The sequence below is a fragment of the Stenella coeruleoalba genome (assembly GCF_951394435.1).
Source record: "Stenella coeruleoalba genome assembly, chromosome: 12".
In the NCBI taxonomy this organism is placed as follows: Eukaryota; Metazoa; Chordata; class Mammalia; order Artiodactyla; family Delphinidae; genus Stenella; species Stenella coeruleoalba.
In genome coordinates, this window is record NC_137158.1 from 23,705,846 (window position 1) to 23,733,534 (window position 27,689).

Consider the following 27,689-nt stretch of genomic DNA (forward strand, 5'->3'; position numbering starts at 1 on the left):
AGGTCATTTATCTTTTTTATTGTTGAGATATGAGTTCTTTAGTCTCGATACAAGTCTCTTATCAGATATGTGATCTGCAAATGTTTTCTCCCATTCTGTGTTTTCACTTTATTAACGATGTTCCTTGAAACACAAAAGGTTTTTCATTTTGATGAAATATAATTTATGTACTTTTTCTTTGGTTGCTTGTGCTTTTGATCTCGTATCTAAGAAACCACTGCTGAACCCATGGCCACAAAAATTGACAATGTTTTCTTCTAAGAGTTTTTGCCCTGACATTAAGGTTTCAGATCCATTTTGGGTTAATTTTGCATGTGGTATGAGGCAGTGGGTGTATAACTTTAACATTTGTTTATTTCTCAGGACAGAGGATCAAGTGAAGAGCTGTGGAAAGGCCCCAGTAAGCATCTGCAGCCAGATTAGGCCAGAGCTAGGTGGGACTCTGGTCACACACAGCCTTGTGTCCTACATCAAGGGTTCAGGCCTATTTTAAGAGCAATGGGAGAGACGGGATCAGATCTGTACCACGCACTGGAGAAGACTCCAGCTGCAGTGTGCAGAGTGGGGCAGGAATGGAGACTTGTTAGAGATAATTGCACTAGTTGAGAGATGATGGCTAATTAGGGCAGTGGCAGTGAGCATGAAGAGAAGTGGAAAAATGCAAGAGAATATTCAAGGAGGTACGATGAACAGGAGATAAGACCAAATGACATAAAGAACTCAAAAGCAGGTATGAATAAAGTCACTGGTTTTATTGAGCAGCTCAAACTAGTTCTGAAGGCAACTTTTAAAGAGGCACTGCAAATAGCTTTGGAGCAATTACAGCCTCCCACAATGCCTGTTAAGAGTACACTTTTTTTTTTGGCTGCACCGCACAGCTTGCAGGATCTTAGTTCCCTGACCAGGGATTGAACCCAGGCCCTGGGCAGTGAAAGCGCAGAGTCCTAACCACTGAACCTCCAGGGAATTCCCAGAGTACACATGTTAACGTACACATTTTTCTTTGTTAAAACTCAGGTTCACTAAATGCATTCACCTTTCATATACTTCTTTGCAAGTAATAAAACAATATAAGTTTTTCAGTACTTCAGCCTAGGTTTCTGAACAACGACGTCCAATTGTGTGAGGTCTGCCTGTTTACTGATTCTGCTCTATAAGAATGGGAGGTCTCGAAGGACCAGAAAGTTTATTCACAGCCCAAAAGAACAAAACGATTTCTTACTCTCCTGAAATAGGAAATTTTATGTTTTCATAGTCAAAATAATAAACAATTTTTGAAGGTTTTTTAAAAAAAGTAGTTGAGAATTTTGATGAAATTTATTTATTTCAGTAGAATAAAACTATAAGCAGCATGAAAATATAAAGTGCTACATAAAAGCCCCACGATACATAAAATCTGAAAGGTTTCATTGGTTTAAACAGTTGCAGGTGAAACAGACATTATTTATCTTTTCAAGCATATGCTATTTTAACCACCTTGATATGTGCTATGTCGGTCAAAGGAAAAGCCATGAGTTACCTAAATCTGAGGGTTGAAGGAGTCCTAAGCCTTTACCTACCAGATCACACGTCCGGTTTTGGCCTTATGCTGTCAATAAGGGGTTAAACTGGGGCTTTAAAAATAATAGTTTTCTGAAGAGGCCCTTTATCGGGATGTAAGAATGGCTCCAAAGGCCAGTTTTGTTCATTAACCCCACAATGGGGGCCAGATCAACAACTTAAGGAGTTTCAGGTAGCAATATGAGCTGAAAGGGAAGAAGCAAAAGATATGCCACTTTCAGATACGTGTATCAGGTACTTAAAAAAAAACAAACAAAAAAAAACAGCACAAAGAAGGAGATGGCCTGGCTGTTGATGGGTGAAAGAAGAGAGGCAACTCAGATAGAGGAAGATCTGTAGAACGTGAAATCTTCTTGGCTTAATCAGTTTTAAAGTATAGACACACCACGGAAACATGCAACGAGATCACATAGATCGAGGCTGGCTCAGTGTGATGGAGAGGAAGATTGTTCCTAGCACACGATTAACCTCAGGATAGGCTGAGAGAATGCGGATTTCCTTCTTCTCAGGTGATAACATTACCTGGTCTTCCCCCGTGAGTCAGTGACCTCTTGCTAGGAGACCACTTACCACTGAACCAATATTTCTAATATTTTACATTCCAAACCAAGACTTCAGAATGTACCTTCTCATGGCAATAAAGGTATAAAATGGTAACCTATAATTTTCCTGACATACGAGGTCTTCATAAAGTCCTTGGGCCTTTTAGACTTTACCAACTTCAGCTGTAGATATAAGAGAAACAATCTGTAAACACTTTAAAAATGCCAATCTATTAAAATTTAAGAAAACTGTGTATTATATAGTAGTATACAATACGTTCTTATTTTAGATGCAGACATAACTGGCTATAAGATGAAAACAAATTGTGTCTGATAGTTCATAGAACCAAAATCGTATCAGAGCAGGAGTAAAAATTAAATTTGCCTTTAAAATCATTTTACAAATTGTTTCTATCTTGTCCATAATTTCAGTTAGTTAAAGCTACATAAGGACTTTATAAATACCATTCCCCTAAGTATTCAAGATACATTATGGACTAATGGATTTTGTCTAATGTGGCCTTGTCTAGAACCTAAACATGATTTACAACACTGAGTCGTAAAAAAACAAACAAAAAAAAACAACTTACAAATGCACTTTTAGAGCATAACCTATTTGAAAGCTGGGGACTGCCTGTATTTAAAAATTAAATCTTCATTAACAATACCCTCAAGAGTGCCCTCAACGCTGCTCTTGAACATGCTGAAGGTAACATTTTTCTGTGATTATATGTTCTCACCAGGCATTATTTATGATGATAAAATTATCTACTAGAGTCTGTGGAGCTAGCTAGCACTAAGTTATATACTGATTTATTGATCAATATATCAATAAATATATGGATATATATTGATATATTGATTTTGCACTGAAAATTATCTCTTGGGCTTTGATTAGGTGGGCAGTTCTAATTTCTATCACTGTTAACATGGGCCCTGAGCTTTTATATTAAAATGGTACATGAAATATTTCAATATTATGATATTCCTGGAATAATTAAATTTATAGTGATTATAAAGCTAGGCATATAATACAACTCAAAAGATATACAATTCAAAGTACAGCAAACATTCCAATCTTAAGATCCTCCCCTTTAACTTGTGGAAGAAAATCAAGCAGTTTCCTGGCTTGGATCCTTCCTTCCTTAAATCAAAGCTCTACGGAGGGTTGTTTTCCTTCTTTCTTTTAAAATCTTGTGTGTGAACTGGAGAGAAGGGGATAACAGCATATCAAAGTGGTTACAAAGCATTATTCCCTCTTCAAGTAACATCCAATAATAATGATGTAATCTCATTTCCTCAGAAATGTTTGACCAAAATAGTTTACTTTCACCGAAGAATGTTTAGGACACAACGTCAGTCACAGAATGGGCAATTCCAGTATGTCTCATGTGAATACATTTTAAGCAAGCTATTTGAGGAGTTTTATTTTCCCTTTTTTTTCAACTCTTATCCCTATATCATTCTACATTAAGTAGAAACAGAGTACTCAATAAATGGTATTGAGTAACTAGTAATACTCATTGGAACTTAAAATACCATTTTTTATCCAAAAAGTTTAAAGGGCTATACAGAAAAGTATCACAAATTTACATAAAGAGAAGCTGAGGCATGAGAAACAACAATAAGTTATTTCCCTATAAAGCAGGTCATACAGAGAGACAAGGGACTTTGACTTCCAGTCCCTTATACTAAGCAGGACACAGTCTGAATGTCTAGCTCTATTTATACTGAATTATAAGGATCAAAAAAGGAATGAAGGGTAAATACAAAATAATCTTTTTGTAAACAATTCTTAGATTATACCCAATGCAGAATGTTTAATGAAGTAGATGAGTCACAGCTCTTAAGACACGAAATAATATTATAACTCAAAGTCAAATATGTACTCATTGGCCAGATATATCCGTCGGAATATAAGAGCTGCCAATGCCAAAGTCAAGATGACGATCAGTACAGCAGATCCGCCATGATCAGTGTGGTGGTCTCTTGGCGGCCGGCCCTGGGTCACAGCTGGTGAAGCAGACGACCTTCTCTGACCCTGCTGCCGGGCCCGGCGCTGTCGAGGGCTCATGGAGGTATCCTCAGCTACAGGTTGGGCAGGTTGTTGAAGGGACGCTGCTAAGGTGTTCTGGACTCCACACTATGAAATTTTAACACATTTTGTTTGAAACTGGCAAAGAACACTTGTATACGTACATACAGGCTCTTCAACAGCACGAGGAATCTCCGAGCGCTAAATATGACTAAGGGCAAAACTACCAAGAATTCTCTGAATGCTGAGATTGGTACTTCACCCCCCGGAATAAGCCAGCAACACAATTTATTCTGAGTGCTCACCAGGTAGAGGAGGGATTTACCAGCAACAAATAAGACAAGGACAGAGTTTGCCCATATTCTCCATAGATCGCTTTGTACTCTCCTCCAGCAGCAATTCAAACAGTATCTGCTAGGCATCTGGGTACCTCCCTTCTTTCAGGAGAGTCAAGGAGGGAAGCAATTTGATTCCCACTTCTACATAAAAATTTGCTATATTCTAAAGGGCAACTCGCAACAGTGTTCTTCCCCCAGTGTTATCTTATTACATCAACAATCACAGAACATAGGAAATAATTTCAAACCATATGTTCTTCATAATAATATTGTTATAAAAAATAGATGTGGTTTTCAAACCAGGCTTATCATTTCTCACAATCCCTGTCAACTGAATTGAACACAAGTCTAGAAGAACTGTTTACTGTGTGTTTGAACTGTGTTATTCTATGAACGTAAGGCATGAACTCTTGTCAAGAGTGCCCTGGGTATGTGCTGAGAAACACGTGGAGGTGGTTAGGGGAGACTCAGTGTATCCCCCTGAAAAGCACTGGATGTCAACTGCTTTCCATCGTTTCAATGAACGCTTGGTCAAAGCATAAACACAATGTGGTACCCAGTGATTCAAAATCGTCAATGTGTTCTATAGACAAGAAAGCTCTACAAAATATGAATTCCACTTTATTTATATAGATACCTTAACTCTACCTCTAATAACCCAACAGTCTTTCTTATATTGAAAACAACTTTATGCTGATTATAATAGTGTCAAGACACATTCTTTCAAATAAAAAATAAGAATGTATGTTTTATTCAGAATAACTTTTTAAATTGAGTAATTACAAAAAAAGTATTGAACGAAAATACTTTTCATGATAGAAATTTTCAATATTTAGGAAAAAAAGGAATCTAATAATGTAATTCAAATACCTTTTTTTTTTAAAGGTAAGAGAATGAGCTTTGTCCTGGCAACAACTGTAAACATAGGGAAAAACTGCTGATCTAAGTTACCTGCAGAAGAAATTACATTTTAATTCTGACAGCACCCCAACATTAAAAGATTTAAATAATCTGAGTTTCTAAAAACTATCCTTTGGAAGCACTCACATGTAGTGACCCATAACCCAGAGGCAGAAAGGAACTACCCACTCTGAGTTAAAACTAAAAGTGCCGATGCTGAGTTAGAGGGGCATGAACTTGGACGTCCATACTCCAGGGCTCAGGAGCAAGGTGCTCACTGAAGAGCAGATACACAAAGCTGTTACATTTTATGATGTCTAATGTTGCCGCACTGTGTCATGTAATGACTTATTACAACATTCCGCGGGAAATCTCCCATTCTTCCAGCCATTCAGCCAAGCAGACAAAAGTGCCTGATAGAGCAAAAGTACTCAGGGCTTACAGGGAAATGGGTTCTTAAGGAAAATAAAAGAACAAGCTGGTAGTATCAATTCAGAAACTAGCATAAGAGACTGACTCATCCTAAAGCTTTGATTTTATACATGTTGTTTTTTCCATTAGTTTGAGGGGAGAACACTATCCTGCCCATATACCTGACTAAAACAGGGAGTCTTATCATTACTAGGCTGGCTTCGCCACTTCATAGATGTGTGACCCTAAGCAAGTCATTTAACCTAAGACTCAGCTCCCTCTCCTGTACAAGGATACGATCCAGTTCAGTAGGTGAGAAGATTAAACAGGATAATGATATAAAGTGCTTAGGATACACAATTGCTTATTAAATGTTAGTCATTATTAATATTACTATCGATATATCCCTTTGAAGGCTCCAGATTTAGGTAACAAAAAAAGTCACGACTTTATTTAGGACTGCTTTTCAGAACTTTATTTAGGGCTGCTTTTCAGAACTTTATTAGTATGATTATTTGGAGTTGAAGGACTAATTGGACTAAATTTTGGTGGTTCACATTGAACTGCAGATGGAGAATCAAGTGGGCCTTAGCATTTTCAAAATGCCAGAGGTTTGGTGGTAGGACTTTTAAATCTCTGCTGTTTGCCTAAACTTGTTCAAACACACATATCACAGAATGAAGACTTAAGTCATAACAGTTTCCATTTCCTTCATTAAGATGAAGTGATATTTCTGGGAACGTAAAAGTATGTGATGTTTATATTTAATTAAATTACATTTAAATATATATAAAAAAATCACAGTCACAGATAAGTCCCTTGTTATATATAAAAGCTTTTCTATAGTAACCTAGAATAGCATCTGGGAGGGAGTTTTGTGTTTGCTTTTTAACAAAAAATGAAATGGCTTATTCAGAACCTCAATCCCTGGGAAGAAGAAAAATGTCTGATAGACTGGAAAAACATAAATCGACCATCAGTATTGTTCCCATTTCTACATAGCTAAAAAATCTGCATCAAATAAACAGATGGCCTGATGTTATCTGCTGTATTTAGACTTTGGGCAATCTCTCGCCCCCTCAAGGCTAAAAAAACATACCTTATCTGGGATTTGATGTATAACATCTCAGTGAATTTATATTACACTTGCATGTAAAGCAGCTATCCCCAGCCAAAATGAGGTTTCAGTTACTTCCACAGTGATCAAATTATATAATCACACTCTGAGATAATCTGTATGTAAATGTAGTTAGGAGCTAGATTTGCAACTGTATGCAATTTTATTGTTTTAACCAGAATTGGTATCAATTACCTATACCTACGAAAAAGAGTTCTGCTTTATGTACTTTAAAATCTAAATGGGTGGTGATCATTTTGTAATGTATAGAAATATCAAATCACCATGCTGTGCACCAAACTAACGTAGTGTTGTAGGTGAGTTAAACTTCCAAAACAAACAAACTCATAGAAAAAGAGATCCGACTTGGGGTTACCAGAGACATGGGCCTGGGGGTAGGGGAAATGGATGAAGGTACAAATTGCCAGTTATAAGATAAATAAGTACTAGGGATGTCATGTACAATACCATTAATAGAATGAGCGCTGCTCTTTGTTATGCATGAAAGTTGTTAAGAGAGGAAATCCTAAGAGTTCTCATCACAAGGAAGAAATATTTTTTTCTTTTTTCATTTATTTTGTATCTCTGAGATATTGGATGTTCACTAAACTTATTGTGGTAATCATTTCATGGTGTATGTAAGTCAGATCACTATGCTGCACCCCTTTAAACTTATACAGTACTGTATGTCAATTATATTGCAATAAAACTGGAAGAAAAAATGAGAAAAAAAATCAAAATGGAAAAGACTACTGCAATAACAAAACTACTGTTTGTGCAATCTAATTTACTAAACTTCTTGACTTCTTTATCTGTATTCCTAGTATTTTTTTAGTATTTTTTTAAAGTGCCAATCCTAAGATTCATTTATTCAACCAACAAATACCGATTGACCATCTACTATATACAAGGCACTTTGCCAAGCACTAGGGATATCGTGCAGTAGAAAGACAGCCCTGATCCTCAAGGAGCCTACATTCTGGGAAGGGAGATAGACAATAAATAACTAATTATAAAATAAATTACAACTGGAATATGTATAATTGGAATATGCAACAGGAGACTTGACATAGATTTAAAATAGACTAAAGACAGATTTAAATACATCACAAGTATTAGGAGACTGTCCTTATAGGTGAAAAATGATTACTACCCTCCTCCTCTCTGGAATAGGATGGTTCTATTTTAAAAAAAAACTATTTATGATATAAAAAAAAATTAGAGGGCTTCCCTGGTGGCGCAGTGGTTAAGAATCCGCCTGCCAATGTAGAGGACACGGGTTTGAGCCCTGGTCCAGGAAGATCCCACATGCCGCAAAGCAACTAAGCCTGTGTGCCACAACTACTAAGCCTGCGCTCTAGAGCCTGCGAGCCACAACTACTAAGCCTACGTGCCACAACTACTGAAGCCTGCATGCCTAGAGCCTGTGCTCCACAGCAAGAGAAGCCACTGCAATGAGAAGCCCTCACACCGAAACGACGAGTAGCCCCCGCTTGCCGCAACAAAGAGTAGCCCCCGCTCGCTGCAACTAGAGAAAGCCCGCGCACAGCAACGGAAGACCCAACGCAGCCAATAAATAAATAACGATTAGAATTCTAAAGGTGAAAAGTAATCTGAATTTTTTTTTTTTTTTTTTTTTTTTTTTTGCGGTACGCGGGCCTCTCACTGTCGTGGCCTCTCCCGTTGCGGAGCACAGGCTCCGGACGCGCAGGCTCAGCGGCCATGGCTCACGGGCCCAGCCGCTCCGGGGCATGTGGGATCCTCCCAGACCAGGGCACGAACCCGCACCCCCTGCATCGGCAGGCAGACTCTCAACCACTGCGCCACCAGGGAAGCCCTGAATTTTTTTTAAATACTGCAGCCTAAAACATTTACTGACTAAAATTAATTCACTATATTTCTCTGTAATTCATGAAATTACATAGGCAACACATAAAAATGATTTAACTCTTAGCATGCACTTTTTTCTTATACTTCCATCTCCAGTCCTCCAAAAACTTCCTTTAGAGTACCCTCTCCCCTGCTTTCTCCAATCCACTTCTTTCTGCCCATCTCACTCTCTGAATGGGAGAAGATCACTCAGTCCCACTTTATAATAAGTATTCCTGAGTAAAAGGAAAATCTGTATTTGCCCAGCTTCTATTTCAATTTTCCTGACCCTTTAAAATCCTCTATAAACTGGACAGGGGGGAAAGATGTGGCTACTCAACCAAACAATCTGTTACGAAAAAGACAGTTCCTCTCTTATATATAGGAAGGAGGGACTTCCCTGGTGGTGCAGTGGTTAAGAATCCGCCTGCCAACACAGGGGACACGGGTTCGAGCCCTGCTCCAGGAAGATCCCACATGCTGCAGAGCAACTAAGCCCATGTGCCACAACTACTGAGCCCGCGCTCTAGAGCCCGTGAGCCACAACTACTGAGCCCGTGTGCCACAACTACTGAAGCCCACATGCCTAGAGCCCATGCTCCACAACAAGAGAAACCCGTACACCGCAAGGAAGAGTAGTGCCTGCTCACCACAACTAGAGAAAGCCCATGCACAGCAATGAAGACCCAATGCAGCCAAAAATAAATAAATAAATTTATTAAAAAATTTAAAAAAAGAAAGGAAAGTCAGTGTTTTCCGCCATAATCTTAATTATTTAGCAACAGTCCAGTCACAGTTTCTTAATCAGTCTCTCCAATGACCAAAGCCCACTAATGTTTAGACAATAGGTCAGGGCACAACTAATAAGACCCACAGCATCCGTGTAATCTTTCATTCAATAATTATTTATTAGACACTTACTATGTACAAGGGAGCACCGTCCAACAGAACTTTCTGAGATGATAATGTTCCGTATCTATGCTGTCTAATACAGTAGCCACTAGCCACATGTGGCTCTTGAATACTTGAAATGTAGCCAGTGTGACTAAGGAACTGAATTTTTAATTTAGTTTCATTCTGAATAAGGTAAATACAAATTTAGATAGTCACATGTGGCTAGTGGCTACCGTACTGGACAGAGATGGTCTAAGGCAAATCTTTGACTCCAGGCCTTTAAGTCACTGCCTTAATGCCTTTAAGTCAGTGCCTTAATGCAGCTTAACAAACCTTCCAGAGATAGAGTGCCTATTTAGAAAGCAGCTAATGTATGTATATTTTGTTTCATTCAGAGTCTAGCACTATATTGAAACTAACTTTTCAGAAAAGTCATAGAATTCTGGAAGGACAATAGGACCTAAAATTTGTTTAGTCCAGCCCCATTTAACAAAAAAGAAGGCTCAGAAGATATGAATAACTTGCTTAAGATACTATAATTTGGGCTTTCCTGGTGGCGCAGTGGTTGAGAGTCCGCCTGCCGATGCAGGGAACACGGGTTCGTGCCCCGGTTCGGGAAGATCCCACATGCCGCGGAGCGGCTGGGCCTGTGAGCCATGGCCGCTGAGCCTGCGTGTCCGGAGCCTGTTGCTCCGCAACGGGAGAGGCCACAACAGTGAGAGGCCCGCGTACCGCAAACAACAACAACAACAACAAAAAAAACCAAGATACTATAATTCACTAGAGGGAGAGCTAGGCTAGAACCCAACTGTTAGGAGGACCAAAATATTCAGATATTTCATCTAGATATCGCCTCTTCTACTGCAAATAATGACAGTGGTATAGATATAGATATAGATATAGATATAGATATAGATATAGATATAGATATAAAAGACAAGAGCCATACCGATGTACTTGCTGTAGCACCCTGGAATGTTGTAGGTATATCATCCTGTAAATCGTTTAGTGAAAAAGAGTGGTTTAAGTCCGACTCAGTGATAGTCTTTCCAGATGAATTGACTTCTGCCTACAAAAAAAAGATACACCCAAGAGCAGTGTCACAAGAGGAGATGTACAGAATAACCCACAACCTACTAAGTCCTCTCCTGGATTTATTTTAATTAGTACTTTAATATCAACTAGTCAGTTAAGCTCTGAGCATTCATTCGTGTCCAATACTGTGCTAGATATTTTAGGAAGAGTAGACAATACCCATTCTCAAGGAGCCGTTACTTGGTGAGGAACAAAACTAACACTTCTGGTTCACGATCCACTCCAAAAAGCTCTAAAAACTAAAGATTTTTGTAGTTTTCAGGCAAAGTCTGACATGTGAGGCTATGAACAGTCTTGATCGCACATTACTGTAAATATTCCCAGGTTTGCTGATGAGATATTAATAGATTTGATTATGGGGTGCTGCCCTAGATCCCACTATGGATGTTAGTATAGGTTTAATATTCCTAAAATCTGAAATTCTGATGTACAAAAGACATCTGGCCCTAAGATTTTCAGAGAAGTAATGTTAAGCACAATAGGAATCCTCAGAAGGAAGAAAATAACCAACATTTATTAACCACCTCCTCTTCCAGGCACTGCAGTAAAACAGAAGGGAAAATTTCTCCCAAGAACTGGACATGGGAGGATATACAAGATGTAGAGAGGGGAGAAAAGGGAAGAGGCAGCATGTTGCTTAAGGCAGGTTGACTTTTTTTGATGGAGCTAAAAATTAAATTCCGGAAGGAATTATATGCAGAGCAAAAGGATGAGAGACATGTCAAAATATTAATAACAGCTATTTCTTGGCGATGGGATTATGCATGATTGTTATTTTCTTCTTATTGTTTATCTATATTTTCTATAATAATAGTTCAAAATTTATTAAGCACCAGAGACAGTTCTAAATGCAATACATTTAAATGAGCATCAACTCAATTCTCATAAGAATCCTACAAGTACCATTATTATTCACAGATGAGAAAAAGGTACAATGTAAGTAATATGCCTGATGTCCTACTAACAATAAGCAGCAAAGCTGAGATTTGAACCCTGGCACAGTATACCAGAGTCTAGGTTTTAACCATTACTATGCTATAATAATAATGCTGCTTCTGTGAATATATATTATTAGTTTTATAATGAGAAAAAATTATTTGTAAAAATCTCAGTGAGACAGAACTACATTGCTTTACTTTCTGTCCAAAAGTTGGCAATAAACAAAAGGGCTACAGAATTAGAATTTATTTACAAATTTAGAGTACCTTGAAACTGATTTGTCTAGCCAGTTCCTTGGCTTCTTGGTCAGCCTGACTTGAATCGCTTCCAGATTTTAAAGGCAACAGGACATCCTTCATGGCAAAGCCACATCCCTCACAACAGAAATCTTGTGATCTGGTAAGAAGTAATTTTTTGATGGGTATAAATCAAATACTTGAAAGTTAATCCAAGACAGTCAAATACTGAATGATTAAATTTAAAAGATCACTCAACAATTCCGTATCACACTCATCTACATGCAAATTAGACAATTTTGGCAATAATTATAGTTCTGAGACAAATACACAAGTTAAACTGTTTTTTAAAAAAACCCATGTCAATTATACCTCAATTTTAACAATCTGAAATTTAAAAACAACACAAACTAGGGCTTAGATTTCATTTTTTTTCCTAACATACTGCCTAAATAAAGTAAGCTTTAGATCTGTAAGACAAAACATATAAATTGTTTAACTACACTGTCCTCAAGATCACACATAACAAGCCTATGTTAAGTCTATGTAAAAAGTTCATTTTAAAGCTCAAATCGGGAATTCCCTGGCAGTCCAGTGGTTAAGACTTGGCACTTTCACTGCTGTGGGCCCGGGTTTGATCCCTGGTAGGGGAACTAAGATCCCACAAGCCGTGCGGTGCAACCAAATAAAAACAAATTTTTTTTAATAAAATAAAATAGAATTTACAGACATTTCCAAGGAAAAACTCACAAACCCTACTCATCAAAATAGTAGTACAACTTGAAAGATCAGAGAACTTGTGGAAAATCCAGACACTGAAATTCATCATTCATTATAATAAGTAGAGGCTCAAAATAAGCCTGCTAACTAGACTATTTCCTAATATTAATTTGTTTCTGTATGTTTTTATTTTCTTATTTGTATGACTGGAAGTAAATGTGTATAATATGCAGAAATATATATTGTTACATTGCTGAACTTTTAAAAAAACTACTTTGTCCTACTTCTAGTTCAACAAAATAAGAGTCTTAGATCTTGAAGAATATACTATTTATAACTTCATGTAGACAAAATATATGTAAAAGTTGTGTTAATTTAGTGGTTTTTTGGGGGTTTTTTGCGGTACGCAGGCCTCTCACTGTTGTGGCCTCTCCCGTTGCGGAGCACAGGCTCCGGACGCGCAGGCTCAGCAGCCATGGCTCACGGGCCCAGCCGCTGCGCGGCATGTGGGATCTTCCTGGACCGGGGCACGAACCCGTGTCCCCTGCATCGGCAGGCAGACTCTCAACCACTGTGCCACCAGGGAAGCCCTAATTTAGTGTTTATTGATGAATGTTTTTTGTTTCAATAGAAGTAGCATTGCTGTCCATATCCTTTGAGAATCAGTTGTATCCAAATTATTTACCTTAAAATGTGTTCACTTTTAACTGAGAAGTCAGATGAAGTTTAAAGGAGAAAGTTTATTTTTAATATATTACTATTAGTTTATCCACAAGGACAGTATGCTACCATGGTTGAATGCAAAATCATGTTTTAGAAAGCCTGTATCACAGACTAAGAACCTAGAATATATAGAGTGAGACGTCTAAACAAAAAGTTTTTTGGTTTTTTTTTTTACCTTGTACATGAAATGAACTGGATGGAAGTATCAAGATAGAAAGTCGACATAGGAAATCAAAACAAATGCTATGTACTCCAAGTACATATTATAGTTTGTGAATAGTAGCTGCAAGGTATATACCAAACTTGGGAATAAGGTTTAAAAAGAAAAGTTGCTGATAAAACAGGGAGTCTATCAAATCTTCCCGAGGCTAAAGTCTATCTGATTTAACAAACATCTATGGAGGGCCAATTCTGGGCTGTGCTAGGGTAAGATATACTATAATTTAATTAACATAGTAGGTCTGAAAGGTGGTAGGCAGCAAAGTCCAGAACAGGACAATGATCAAAATCAAGAATTAGGGCTTCCCTGGTGGCGCGGTGGTTGGGAGTCCGCCTGCCAATGCAGGGGACGTGGGTTCATGCCCCGGTCCGGGAAGATCCCACATGACGCGGAGGATCCCACATGCCGCGGAGCGGCTGGGCCCGTGCGCCATGGCCACTGAGCCTGCGCTACCGGAGCCTGTGCTCCACAACGGGAGAGGCCACAACAGTGAGAGGCCTGCGTACCGCAAAAAAAAAAAAAAAAAATCAAGAATTAGTTTTAGCACTACTCAAAGGAGAGGCTACTCTGAATCTAATGACTAATCTGGGTTATACAGACAGAATGTACTTGAAAAAAACCAAGAAGGCAATACCACTGGGAAACTACAACTTGATAAAGAAAATCTTTGCTTTATTCCAGATCATTTAATGAGCACTTGCTACGTGGCAGATGCTACAGATACAAAGATGATAAAATGGATTCCCTCCCTGCCTTCAAGGAGTTTTTAAACTTTTTTGGAAAGCTACATACATATCATTACTCTGGCTCTTTTCCATCTGTAAAACTGCCCAAGTGGAGATAAATGACCAGTACTATCTTCTAGAAGGTATCGCTCATTGTAGGTTGATATTATCAACTACTTTTTAAAACTAGATAGCATGAAACAAATTCTTTAGAGTCTGGTCGCCCCTGGGGAAATTGATACAACTGAATTTCTGAAATAGCAAAACTAAGACTAGATCCTGTAGAACCAAGGTGAGTCACAAAGAGACAGAGCCTATCTCCTAGTAGCCATTATCCAGAACAGTATTCAGATCGTAACAAATAAGGAAAGGCAAAACTTACTTTTTCGCAAGGGTTCTTCTTTCCTCAGGTGTGTAATCTAGAGAACCTATGGCTCCCTCTCCTTTTGTTGGCATAAACCCAATGATGGCTAATAATGCTGTTCTTACTGAAATAAAAAGTAAACATCAATCTAAGTTGCTCTGTAAAAGGAACTGGGTTTACTCTGGAAAGAGAAAAAGAAAAGACTCATAGGGTTTCACTGAAGAGGTACAAGTAGGGGATTGTATTAAAATGATGCAAAAATCTAGACAAGGAAAATAATTTTATTATTTATTCAATAATATCAAATCAGTTATCCAAAACAGCTTCAACCTCAGGAGAGTATTATACATTATTATTATGAATTGACTAAAGTTATATAAGATTTATATTCGCTTTAAATACTCACTACTCCATGAAGGCTGCCAGGTTTCAGGATGATGTCCCGAGATGCTCAAACAGATTTTCTTGCCTACTTCAAATCGTCCATTAGCCTTAGGAATAAATAAGGTATTTTAAAAGTTATACATGTGTGTGTTTAATGTTTTATACTTTAAAGTATAAATATATTTTATACATAAAGAACTTTTAAAGATAATTTTTTAGAGAATTTTAAAAGGATGGAACCTCCAAGGGGATACAGATTTTTGTCCTCTTACAGATACTCCACAAATATTTGCTGGATTCTGAATGAATAATAAAAGCTGTTTTTAGAAGTTGTAGCAGCTTTGTGAAACTGAGTTGCACAAGTGACACCTAAATAACTGACATATAAAGATGTCCTGATATCCTCCTCTGTGTCTAGTATGGTGCTAGACTCTGGGAAGGATCTAAAAGAGAAGAAACTAGATACTGGGGAGGAAGGCTCTGAGATGGGAGTGATTCTCAGAAGGATGATGCAATTTCATACAGGAACACAGAAGTGAAAGACGAGAGAGAATGATTTCAGTTTTGTCTTGGCAGAAGAGCTACTGATGATGTCCGGCAGGCAGGCAGAAATACAGACATGCTGGCATCAGAAGAAGATAATACATTTCTGGTACCTGACTTTCACAGAGGTGATCGTTGAAACCATTTCATAGAAATAAGAGAAAACAGCTGTAGTCTGAACTCGTAGACTATCCATACTGAGGGGAAGGATAGGAAAAAGAGGCATGAAGTTAGAATATAAGTTCCACGTGGGCAGAGAATTTGACTTATTCTCTGCCACACCCACAGGGTGCATGACACGTGTTTAATAAATATTTGTTGAATGAAGGCTGGAGAAGACTTTTCAAAGAGAGGAAGTGAATCAGAAAGAGTAAGTACTGAAAACCAGTACACATGACGATATCATCGGTGAACAGCTGCTGCCCCACTGGCCCCCACCAGTTTCCCCACGCACCAGCCCTCCCTTCAGACCACCTGGCTCTCCCCACGACCTAGCAACTAAAAGAAGGGAAGGGCCCCTCCAGGGCCTCCTGCTCCAGCCCTACTGCCAGCATTAACAATTCTCAACAACACCTAGTGTTTAGGAAGCAGCTTCTATATGCCAGGAACTTTACAGTGTGATTATATTTACCATACACATCCCTTTTGACAAATGAGAAAACTGAATTTCAAAGAGCTTATGTAACCTGCCCGTGGTGTAATGGAAACCGCACTGGCCAGAATCCAGGGCTATTGGTTCTAAAACTAATGCTCTTTCCACTACACCAAACACTATAGGTAAAAGCAACATTAATTTGGTGATAATGAATATCTTTTCTTTTAGCATTTGCTAACCCCATGTGTATCAGATGTTTAACTTAAACTTAGATGGAATAGGATGAAGACTGAGAAGAGGTGGTGAGATTTCTCAAACTGGTCTCTGAGACTGGTGTCTTAAGCCTGTTTAAACAGGGTGCTATGTGTGGGAACCAGAACACAACAGGTTAAACTAGAGTTAGCATGCCTTGAAGGTTATCAGAAGAGAAAAATAAGACTGCAGCTTAAAGTGGTAGCAGAGATATGGGAAGGTTTTTGTGTTTTATTTTTGCTTCTTTCAAGGTTAGGGGATAATTAAACACACATAAATGAAAGGAAATGAAGGAAGAAAAGCTTAACACTTAAGAGAGGAATTTACTGATGGAATACTGTCCCAGGAAACCAAAGAGAAAACTGGATCAACAGCTTTCCTTTACATGGAGATAAAATATGTGAAGATGGAGAGAAATTCTAAGATATAAATAAATAGTAATAACATAGCTAACATTTATTGAGGACTGTGTCAGTTCTTATTCTAAGAGCTGCACGTAAAGATGAGGAAACTCAAGAACAAAGCATAAGAAACGTGAGAAACTGAAGGAGATAACGTGATTAAGAGGTACAATAACAGTAACTACCCTTTATTCAGTACTTACCATGTGCCAGCCTAGCACTTTGCATACAATTCACTGAATCCTAACAACCACACTATGGCAATTAGTATCATGAGTACTTCTCAGATGCTTCAACTTCCTAGGAATTTTTTTCCAGAAAAAAATACAGCCCAAGGTCTGGTCTCCAAAAGCAAAGTTATAATAATAATGGTCCACTTTATTTCTTAATGAAAATGAGTATGCATACACACTTTACAGCCACCAGGAAGAGTTACACCAGAAGCATTCCAAAAAGTCAAGAATTCTTACCGTTAGGAGAATAATGCTTGGTGGTTTCATGGGATACTCTGGTGGCAGTACTATTCGTCCATGATAAACTCCTCCATCAAAATCTGAATCTGGGGGCCCTCTAACTGTGAAGTGCCACTCAAAAAGGTTATCCTGAACAAAAACAACAACCAACAAGGAATCAAGAACATTAAAAAGTTGGATTTTTTTTATCAGTGAGTATTAGAAACATGGGTGCGAAAAATTAACGTTTTATAATACTGCTAGAACAGTTTCTAATGCACACAATGTCTCAAGTATAAAAGTTATAAATAAAAGCTATTAAATCTAGTTTTCATGTCCCATAAAAGCTAAAATGTTTTTAAACAAATGCATTTTAAAACATCTGAGCATTGTTATATATTCATAAATAAGATTATAGATTTACATATTTCCTATTACTTTAGCTCCTTTTCTCTGAAAATCTCTTCTGGAGCCCTGAAGTTTTAACCTGGACTAATTGCTTTCTTGACACATTCCAAAATTCGTCACTTGAGTGTCTTCTAGGTTTACTGGAATCTCAATCTTCCTCTGTATTTACTTGTTGTTGTTTGTTTTTTTGGTTTTTGCATTATTTTGATGTGGTTTACTGTCAACTATGTGCCTCTGAAAGGAACACAAGGAAGAAAGTTTGTGTTCTGGTATGTCTGAAAAGATATTTATTCTGAGTTCATGCCTGATTGTTTTCTGGACAGAGATTTAATTAATTAATTAGTTAAAAAATCATTTGATCTAAAAAAAGATTATAGACTTAATTAAACTGTAAATTAATCCTTATATCCTAATTAGTGATAATTATTATTTATATAATCAAATAATTTACTATAAATTTAGATTGTTTTACCAAACCTTTAAAAATTATCCCTCATAGATGCCTAAAAGCTCTTTAGTAAGGGGTCAGTAATATTAACACATAGGCTGTTAACATCATCTTACAGTTAACCACGTACTTCATAGTTTGCAAAATGCTTGCACATATTATCACATCTTATTCTCACTATTACCATGAAAACCAGATTGGGCACATTTAAATACCCTCCTTTCACGGATGGGAAGACTGAAGAGAGGTAGAGATGTTCATACAAAAAGCCCAAACTAGCTGTAGAGACCCTTCAAGGGGCTAAGTCTTCCACCTGTAGAGTCTGGAGTTCTTTCCACTTTCCCTCCTGAGGGAAGACCTAAAATTAATTTAGTATCTGAGGCCCACTTTATAGAGACCAGAAATCTGCTTCTTCTAAAATGTCTGATTCTGAATGGCTAATAGAAATACTCAGTGTACACCTGAAACTAACACATTATAAATTAACTATACTTCAATTTTTTTTAATGGTTAAAAAAAAGTAAAAAAAAAACCCAAAAAACTCAGGAACTATAGGGAATAAAATATATCAATAAAGCATATCAAACACATCTGTAATGACTCAAAGCAATGAAAAAATAATTTTAAGAAACTTATTTAAAATATTAAAGTATTAAAATACATATGTAGAAGACAGAGATAGAAACTAACCTCTAAAGGCTGTGCATGATAATGATCTGTTGGATCTTTCAATTCTGCTGCTTCTTTCATTAAACGTTTAACGGCTAAAATAAAATTCACAAGATAGAGACATTTAAAATTTACTTTTCTAAGTGATTAGCACAGATTTACAAACCTAATGAAAAAGTTCCTACTTCAACAAAAAATGTGTAGAGGACTTGTTCAACAGAGCATATCATTTAATTATGGGATAACAGTAATAATGGTGGGGAGGAAATGGTAGCTAGGCACTAGAAGAGTTACACGTTAAATTATATATAGGGAAGTCTCATAAAGTCACTATTTTTATTTAGTAAGTACTTATATATACTTCCTATATGGTAGCACTCAAATATTAATTCATGTAATCCTCAAAACAACTCTATGAGATAGGTGCGATTTTTAACCCCATTTTCCAGATGAAGAAACTGAGACATGGAGAAATTATATAACACGTCCAAGGTCACACAGCTGATAAATGACAGAGCTAGGATTCCAACACAGGCAGTCCAACTCTACCTTGTTAAAATATTTAACAAAAACGTGGCCTCTGGAACTCATGCTCATGAACAGTAAACCCCTATATCCTCAACCTCGTGGGACTTTCTACCCACTATCTTGCATTAACTTAATGGCACTGTCCCCAGAGGTCAATGAATCTCTATAGCCCTAGCTGAATTCCTTTTTGAGATGATTCTTCGGCTTAATTAAAACCTCCAATCCACTGACGCCATAACATTCTTCACCCCACCTATACCTATATTCACTTCCCTCTTCATCCACACTTTTGGCTCTTAGGAGTTCCTCTTTCATGTTCCCCTGACAAAATTTAATTCTAACTGAGCCAACTCAACCATCTTCTTTTTCTTTTTAATATTTATTTTATTTATGGCTTGTTTTTTTTTTGTCTGTGTCGGGTCTTAGTGGCCACACACAGGCTCTTCGTTGTGGCGCACGGGCTCCAGGGCATGTGGGCTCTGTAGTTTGCCACGTGCGGACTCTCGTTGAGACGGAGCTCAGTAGTTGTGGCCCACGGGCTTAGCTGCCCCGCCGGCTGTGGCATCTTAGTTGCCCGACCAGGGATCAAACCCGTGTCCCCTGAATTGGAAGGGGGATTCTTTACCACTGCGCTACCAGGGAAGTCCCCCAACCATCTTTTTATCTGGAGTCTATACCCAAACAGCTGAGTATTACTGAAGGGGGTTTAAAAAGTCAGAGACGGGCACATTGATGCCATTATAGAGTTATTAACAACAATCTCCACTGGGACACAATGCCACCCTGTGTTCCTACATTTCTCCAGGAAGCCTCCACCCAACCCCCTCCAACTTGGACTATCTCACACCTATTTACTCTCAATTCTCTTCCGCCTCTTTCAGTTCATGGCACAGGCTTTTAGCCCCGTGATCAATGACTATTAATAGCTTATGACAGTTTACAATCCTATGTGTATCTGTACCCTCTTTCCTCCCCTATTGGTTCACAAAGGTCAATCCTTTGATTCCAGCCCCCTCGCCCTCAAGCTTTAGGTGCTAAAAAAATGTCAGGATACTGGTGTAGGATGCAGGAGAGCAAAGCCACGGAAACACCAGATGGCCCAAGGCTCTACAAAACTCTGCTTGAGAACCAACGGACACAGTTCAATACATGCTATGAGAGAGGTGTGCACCAGGTGGGCACCTAACCTGAGAGCAGACAGAAGAGAAAAGGGGTCAGGTACTGACATCCAAAAGAAAGACAGTAGGAATTACCCAGCTCGGTATGAATAAGCAGAGGAAACAATAAAAGTAAATTTGTGGTGGCACAGGTTGGAACGTTACGGGTAGAGGTTAACTGAGAAGCAACTCTCACACACTACAACCAAACAGTTCGGTATGTGTCAGGACTTTTTGCATAAAATTTCATTTTAATCAAGGGTTCCTAAGCTGGAAAAAAACTCTAAAGTCACTACCCTATTCCATAACTATTAATATTCTTTTCCATCTCTGACGCAGAGAATTTGTTCATCTGATCAGCAAATATTCATTAAGTTCATACTAGATGCTATAGCTACAACCAAAATAAAATATAGCGTCTGTTATCAAGGAGCTTATAGGCTGGGGGGAGGAGTCAATACAAATCAGCATGATAAATGAATGCTATATTAGAAACACGCATATATATACTGAGACACGATCTCCCGCCAAGTTCCAGACACTAACTAGGCTTTGTTCAATTCTTCGCACACAGTTCACCTTCTCTCTACTTCAGACCTTCCTTCCTACATAGCAATTCCTCAGCTTGCACTGCTGTTCCTCCTCCCTTCCCCCACTTCATCATTGAGTCTGGCTCCCACCAGACCTTTATGAAATTTACTCAGGAAGGTCTCCCTGACACCTTCCTTTGTCCACTCTCAGAGGAGCGACTAGAGATTTCCATTTGGACAAATAAAAATCCTTGAGGAGTCCTGGCAGGAGAGTGGAGCGCAGGAATGCTCTCTAAGTTATTTCGTTTGGAAACCACTGCCCTGGATACTGGCTTGAGTCCCCTTGCTCTAAGTCCTCTTAACACCCTGTAATTTTTCTTTCATAAAGTTCATCTCACTTGCGATTAACACCTGTCCTTCCTGCTCAACAACATTTACTTCACTGCAGTCTCCTCAAGGCTTAGCACACAGTAAGCACTCAAATATTAGCTGAAATGAATTTTACTATCTTCCCCCCAACAAAACTCTTTCCAAGGATCTGATTAAAATGCAGTGGTTTTGGGGACTTTCCTGGAGATCCAGTGGTTAGGACTCCGTGCTTCCACTGCAGGGCGCACGGCTTCAGGGAGCTAAGATCCTGCAAGCCGCACAGCGTGGTCAAAAAAAAAAAAGCAGGGGGCTTCCCTGGTAGCGCAGTGGTTGAGAGTCCGCCTGCCGATGCAGGGGACACGCGTTCGTGCCCCAGTCCGGGAGGATCCCACATGCCGCGGAGCAGCTGGGCCCGTGAGCAATGGCCGCTGAGCCTGCACGTCCGGAGCCTGTGCTCCGCAACGGGAGAGGCCACAACAGCGAGAGGCCCGCGTACCGCAAAAAAAAAAAAAAAAAAAGCAGTGGTTCTCAAATTTATTTGATAATGAGATAAAATCCTTTGTTCAAAGAAAAGTTTAAGGAGAACCTCAATAGGTAAAACATAACAGCAGAGACAGCATGGAAGGGCCTTCAGACTATTTATCCCCATCTGCGCATTCTACCTAAGGGGCCCACGGAAAAAGAACTGAAAGCCCCTGTTTTAGAGCCGTGTAAAAATATCACTAGGAATATAATTAGATATAAATAAAATCATGGAAGTTGTTATGAAGTTAATTAGTTTAACTTGATTACTGCTGTCAGCAATCAAAGATGCCAGGAAGACTGTTTTTCCTTTATCCCTCATCAGCAGGCTGCAAAATGATTAAGCAGAAGAGGTCAGATTTTATGCCATTCCATAACATTACCACATTTTCTCTGCCTCTTCGTCACTCAGCTCAGTTCAACAGAGGAAAATAAACACCCAACGGATATTAAGAGAGATGTATGAAAGGGTCGGAATTGCTACAGGAAAGAATTTAAAGGAACAATCATTGGCTCAACCACTACACAAGTTGATTTTATTAGTCCACGGGCCACACAGGCACATACCATGTGAGAAACAAAGTACAAAGCCAAACAGAACGTAAGATTTTTCTAGTGTTTTTATAATCTATTTTTTCTGAAACAACATATACTATGAACACCTTCGTGAAAAAGAACGTGGACTCTGGAATTAGACCTGCATTAAAATTCTGGCTCTGGGGACTTCCCTGGTGGCACAGTGGTTAAGAATCCACCTGCCAATGCAGGGGACACAGGTTCAACCCCTGGTCTGGGAAGATCCCACATGCCGCAGTGCAACTAAGCCCGTGCGCCACAACTACTGAGCCTGTGCTCTAGAGCCCGCAAGCCACAACTACTGAGCCCGCGCTCTAGAGCCTGCAAGCCACAACTACTGAGCCCACGTGCCACAACTACCAAAGCCTGTGCACCTAGAGCCCGTGCTCCACAACAAGAGAAGCCACGACAATGAGAAGCCTGCGTGCTGCAACTAGAGAAAGCCCACACGCAGCAATGAAGACCCAATGCAGCCAAAAATAAATAAATAAATTTTTAAAAATATGGCTGTGATATTTTGTAGCTCTAAATCCTTGAACAAGTCACTTATAATCTTATTCTGCCTCAATGTTCATATCTGTCAAATGAAAGTCAATAATTTTGTCACATAATTCTTTCCTTTTCACCCCTTCCTCTTTCCCAGGTCAGAAATGGACTGAGATTTAAGGCCCTCTCAATGATTCTCCCTGGTTCAAATCCAGGCCATAAGCATATGTAGTTGGCCACATGGCATGGCTCCCTAGCTCCCCAAAAGAAATATCACTGCTATGGAATAGTCAAGATTCAAAGTACCACCTGGAAACTAGGGCTAGAGCATAGTCTGCCTCTCCTGATACTCCATCTCTTGCTACCACATGGATAGTGAGGAAACTTCTTCCACTCCAGCTCCTCTCTTATCTCTTTGCAAGGTTATCAGTGGAACTCTCCAACCATGGTAAGACAAGATGTGCCAGGAAAGAGAAGGAGGGTGGGGAGCGCCTGCATGCCTGCCCTCATTCTTCCTTTTCATGGAGGCCACATGATCACTCTGGATCCAAACTCTAGGCTCTAAGGGCCTCCCATTAGCGCTCTTCACATGCCCAGGTAGCTCACTGGGCTTTGAGACAAAGCTCCAGCTAAAGGGGTCTTTTACAGGTCACTGTCTCTCATGCATCTGTCTCTTTTGGAAAGTATCAATGAATATCTTGATATCATCCATCTCCAGGTTATCGAGGATGTGAATCCAACGTCATGCTCCCCAACCACATCTTCCTGCTCCCATAGTGAAGGCACTTACGCAAATACTTAAGGACTCATGTTTCTGCCCACAAAGACCCTGCAAAGGTATCCATTCAATTTAAAGAATATCTGAGCCATGGAGATAGAAGAATGACTAAGACCTGCTTCTTGTCTTCAAAAAGCTTGTAGTGAGAGAAGACATGAAAACAATTACAACACAAATATTGACCAAGTATGCACAAATATAGGGACTACCTTAGTCTGCCTATGGGAGCTGGACAAGGCAGAACCTTAAAGAAGCTTGAAGAATTAATAAGAAGTTCAAATGGATAAAAGGGAAGGCATTCCAAGCAGAGGTTCCAACAGGGACCAAGGCATATAGGTGAGAAGAGCTGCTCCATCTGGAGAATCACTCAGGCAAAATGGGTAGATGGTAAAAATGCAAAGGAGCACAGGAGTGATAGGAGACGAGGCTGGTGAGGAGGGTAAGCTAAACAGTTTACTTTGAACTTAATCCACAGCTATCAGGAAGCTACTGAAATGTTTTCAATTTGAGGAGTGACCTAATCAGTTTTTGTTTTGTTTTAATTGATCTGGTGACAACAGCGAAGGATTAGATATATGTGACTGTGTGTATTGGCACCTGCGTGAAAATGCATGCATTTGTGTGTGTTTCAGGGTAGAGCGTGGAGTAAAGGAGTAGACCAAGAGATCAAAGACGACGCCAGTGGATTCCTGGGTGGCTGTCAAACCCTGGGTTAGGAATATTAGGGTGAGGGGCAAGTTTGGGGGAGGAGAGAAAACTGATTAGTTTGGTTTTGGGTTTTTATACCTAGGAGAGATTTTTTTGTCTGTGGGAAATTCGGGTAAAGATGTTAAATCACCAGTAAGTTCTATGTATCTACAGCCTAGGAGAAGGGTTTAAATTGGACATTAAAGCTTGAGAATGATTAGTGTGAAGGGGCAGTAGACAGCTGGGCATGGATAGAATAACTGCTAGGTTTCTGATGGAGGTAGTAGGTGCCTTTACACCAATCTCTTACATGCCTGCCAATCACCTGCTGAACGCAACCCATAGGGCTCTTCCAAAGAAATCTGCCACAGGAGGTTCATTACACATACGTCTCCCTACTTCGTACTCTGATATCCTGCGACTTTGGCCAGAACGGACCCAAAAAGAGATCAGGGAGTCTGATGCAGAGGCAAGTACTGATACGCTAGCCAGAGGCTTATGAAGTGGTTTCACACAGAGCTCTGCACACAGCCAGATGTCCATTCCAGAAAGACTGTAAAAAAATATGTTTTCCATTGTAAAGCAATTATACTCCAATAAAGATGTTAAAACAAAAATGTTTTCCCATCTATAAAATGAACAAATTTACTATCCATATGCTAACACACTGGCCTTTAACCAGTTATTTGTACTGTCTTAACTTAATTGTCCCATCCATACCGCTAAGACAACTCCACATCAGATAGAGAGAAAAAGTGTTATATCTCTTACATTGTGCAGTGTTTTTAAACACGTCCTTTCACACATGCATTACCCTACGAAATATTACAAGACAATAAAACAAAGGAAGGAAACATTTTCACTATGCCTCCTGCACTTATTCAATAAGTCCCATATCTCATCTAATTTACCTTTTCCATGAACTCTAAATAATCTGTACAATGACCAAAAAAGGTTTTAAAATTTTTTTTCATTTTTAGAACAGCAGCACTACCTTTGAGGAAATGAAACCAAAAAGAGGAAGCAATTTATTACACAGTAGAAACATGTCTACCCAAGTTCGGCCAGATGACAAGTAGGTCATATAGTATAGAAACATACAACATTCTGGAGAATTTTAAATGCTTACCACAATCTCAGGTATGATAACCTAACAAAACTGAGCAAGGTCCTCTGACAACAATCTCTTGGGACCCACCAATCCTCCATTCCAAATTGCACTATTGTACAATTGTACATTTTCATTATTCTCTGGACATCCCACTAAGTACCTCAGCTGTCTCAAGGAACTTGATACCATGTGACCAAGGAGTCACCCTACATTTTACCCACAGAGTTTATTAAAATCTAGCACAATCTTAACAATCTAGTCATTCTACCATCTAATCTTAAAACTAAGCTTTTCTTTCCCTCTTTCTCTTTGATCTTTTTTTTTTTTTTCCTGGTGTTCTTAGGAGATGGGCTGGGGGCAGGGATTGTGAATCCACTGAAATTGAATCCTATAAATGTATTTCTTGGAGAGCCCATGGCCTTTGCCAGATTTTTTTAAAAGTCTTTGCCTCCCCAAATGTTATGACCAATTCTGTAAACTTAGTTACCTAAGAACGTGTCTTAGCCTGACAGCACCCTGGTTAACAAAGCTCTGTTCAATCAGTATCCTCAGGCTTTTCTGGATTCTTTGTACGTTTTTAAGTTATTTTAAAAAATCAAGGATCCACAATTAGCTCTTTCCACGAGCATGCTAATCTTGCTGATTTTTACTGAGAAATTGCTTCTTTGGAAGGAAAAAAAGAACTAGCAAGCGTTGGTCAAACTATCACTAACATCCTAGGATTATCATTTAGAGCTGAAGTGTGGAGCTTCTCCCTCCTAACAAATTTATCAAGGTACAGATCGAATACCATTTATAGAACACAAAGATTCGTTTCAAGCCTGTCTTAATCTGAGAGAGCCGCTTACTTTTCGTGCATCTTTATGATACATCAGAAAAGAATCTGAGGCTAGGATCGTTTGGCTGCTTCTGTGAATGAAGCACGGGCATTAAATACAGAAAGAGAAGTTTCTATGACTGAACACAGACATACATCATACTAGTCAGTATGGCAAAAATCATGGTTAGCTCTAAAGTACACGGCTCAACTAGTTTTCGTAGCTTTTTGGTTAACTGGTATGGTCCAGAACATTTCCTTTATGTCTGTAATTCTATTCGCCCCAAATGCTGCAAACAGAACGTTTAAACTAAATCCTCAAATGCGAGTGGGTCAAGCAGCTAATAAAAGTCCGGTGGCGGTGACGGAGAAGGGCTAACGACGGTGTTCAAGGCGCAGGTAGGGCGAGGGGCTGATGATCACTATTACCCAGAGCCATCACCTTTACACCTGTGCTCGGGGATGAGTTGATAACCCAGCTCTACGCGACGAAAATGAGGGCAGGGCAGTCGCGGTGCTGAGGGGAGTCCCCAGGTTTGGTGCCCGCTCGGCAGCCCTGCTGCGCGGCCTGCACCAGCCCGGCAGGCGGCGGGCTCGCGTAGAGCGCGAAACCGGGAGCGGGGCCGCGAGCGGCGGCCGACGCGAGGGGACGACGGCGCGGGGCCCTGGAGTACGGGGTCACTCCTCCCTCCCGCCCACAGTGCGGCACCGCGCCCATCCTGCAGCCCCGCTCACCCGGACTCTTCAGGTTGTAGCGGGTCTCCATGGCGGGTCGCTGTCCCGGCTCCGGCCTCCCGGCTCGCCGCCGCCGATGCCGCCACCTCTCCGCACCGCTGCCGCCCGGGTCTCAGCGTGGCTCGGACCGACCGGACCTGGCCCAGGAACCTCCGGGGACGCCGCCCAGCCCTGGCCAGGACTGCAGGCGGGGCGGGAGGGCACGGGCGAGGCGCGGGCTCCGCAGTGGCGCGGGCTCCGCGGTAGCGCCGCCTCCTCCGCTGCTCCCCCGCCTCCCTGAGGGCTGGGCAGGCGCCGGCGCCAGCCCGGGTGTCGCTGAAGCGGGGGCCCGTGCTGGAGGTCAGCGTCCTCGTCTGGCCGCGGGTCCAACGCTGCCGCGGTCGCCCTGCCTGCGTCACCCGCCCTCTCCCCGGTTTTGTGAAGTTGTCCTGACGTGGCAGTCGCTTCGTGGCGGGAGGGCGGCGCGGCCGTGGGCCACTTCGCCGGCCCCGGGAAGCCCGCTGCGAGATCTGAAAGAGCGAGCAGCGCCCAGGTCGTCTTCCTCTCACCCAGG

At 40.1% G+C, this 27,689-nt stretch overlaps 1 protein-coding gene across 1 annotated transcript; it reads right to left on the reverse strand.

The window, feature by feature from the left end:
- Nucleotides 1-749: 749 nt before the first annotated feature.
- UBE2J1 (ubiquitin conjugating enzyme E2 J1) lies at nt 750-27,689 on the reverse strand. Its single transcript, XM_079939991.1, has 8 exons — nt 27,137-27,689; nt 18,862-18,935; nt 17,334-17,465; nt 15,095-15,179; nt 14,707-14,812; nt 11,967-12,096; nt 10,616-10,735; nt 750-4,245 (listed from the first exon to the last, which is right to left on the reverse strand). The coding sequence occupies exons 1-8, from the start codon at nt 27,165-27,167 to the stop codon at nt 3,967-3,969; spliced, it is 957 nt and encodes a 318-aa protein (XP_079796117.1). The 5' UTR covers nt 27,168-27,689; the 3' UTR covers nt 750-3,966.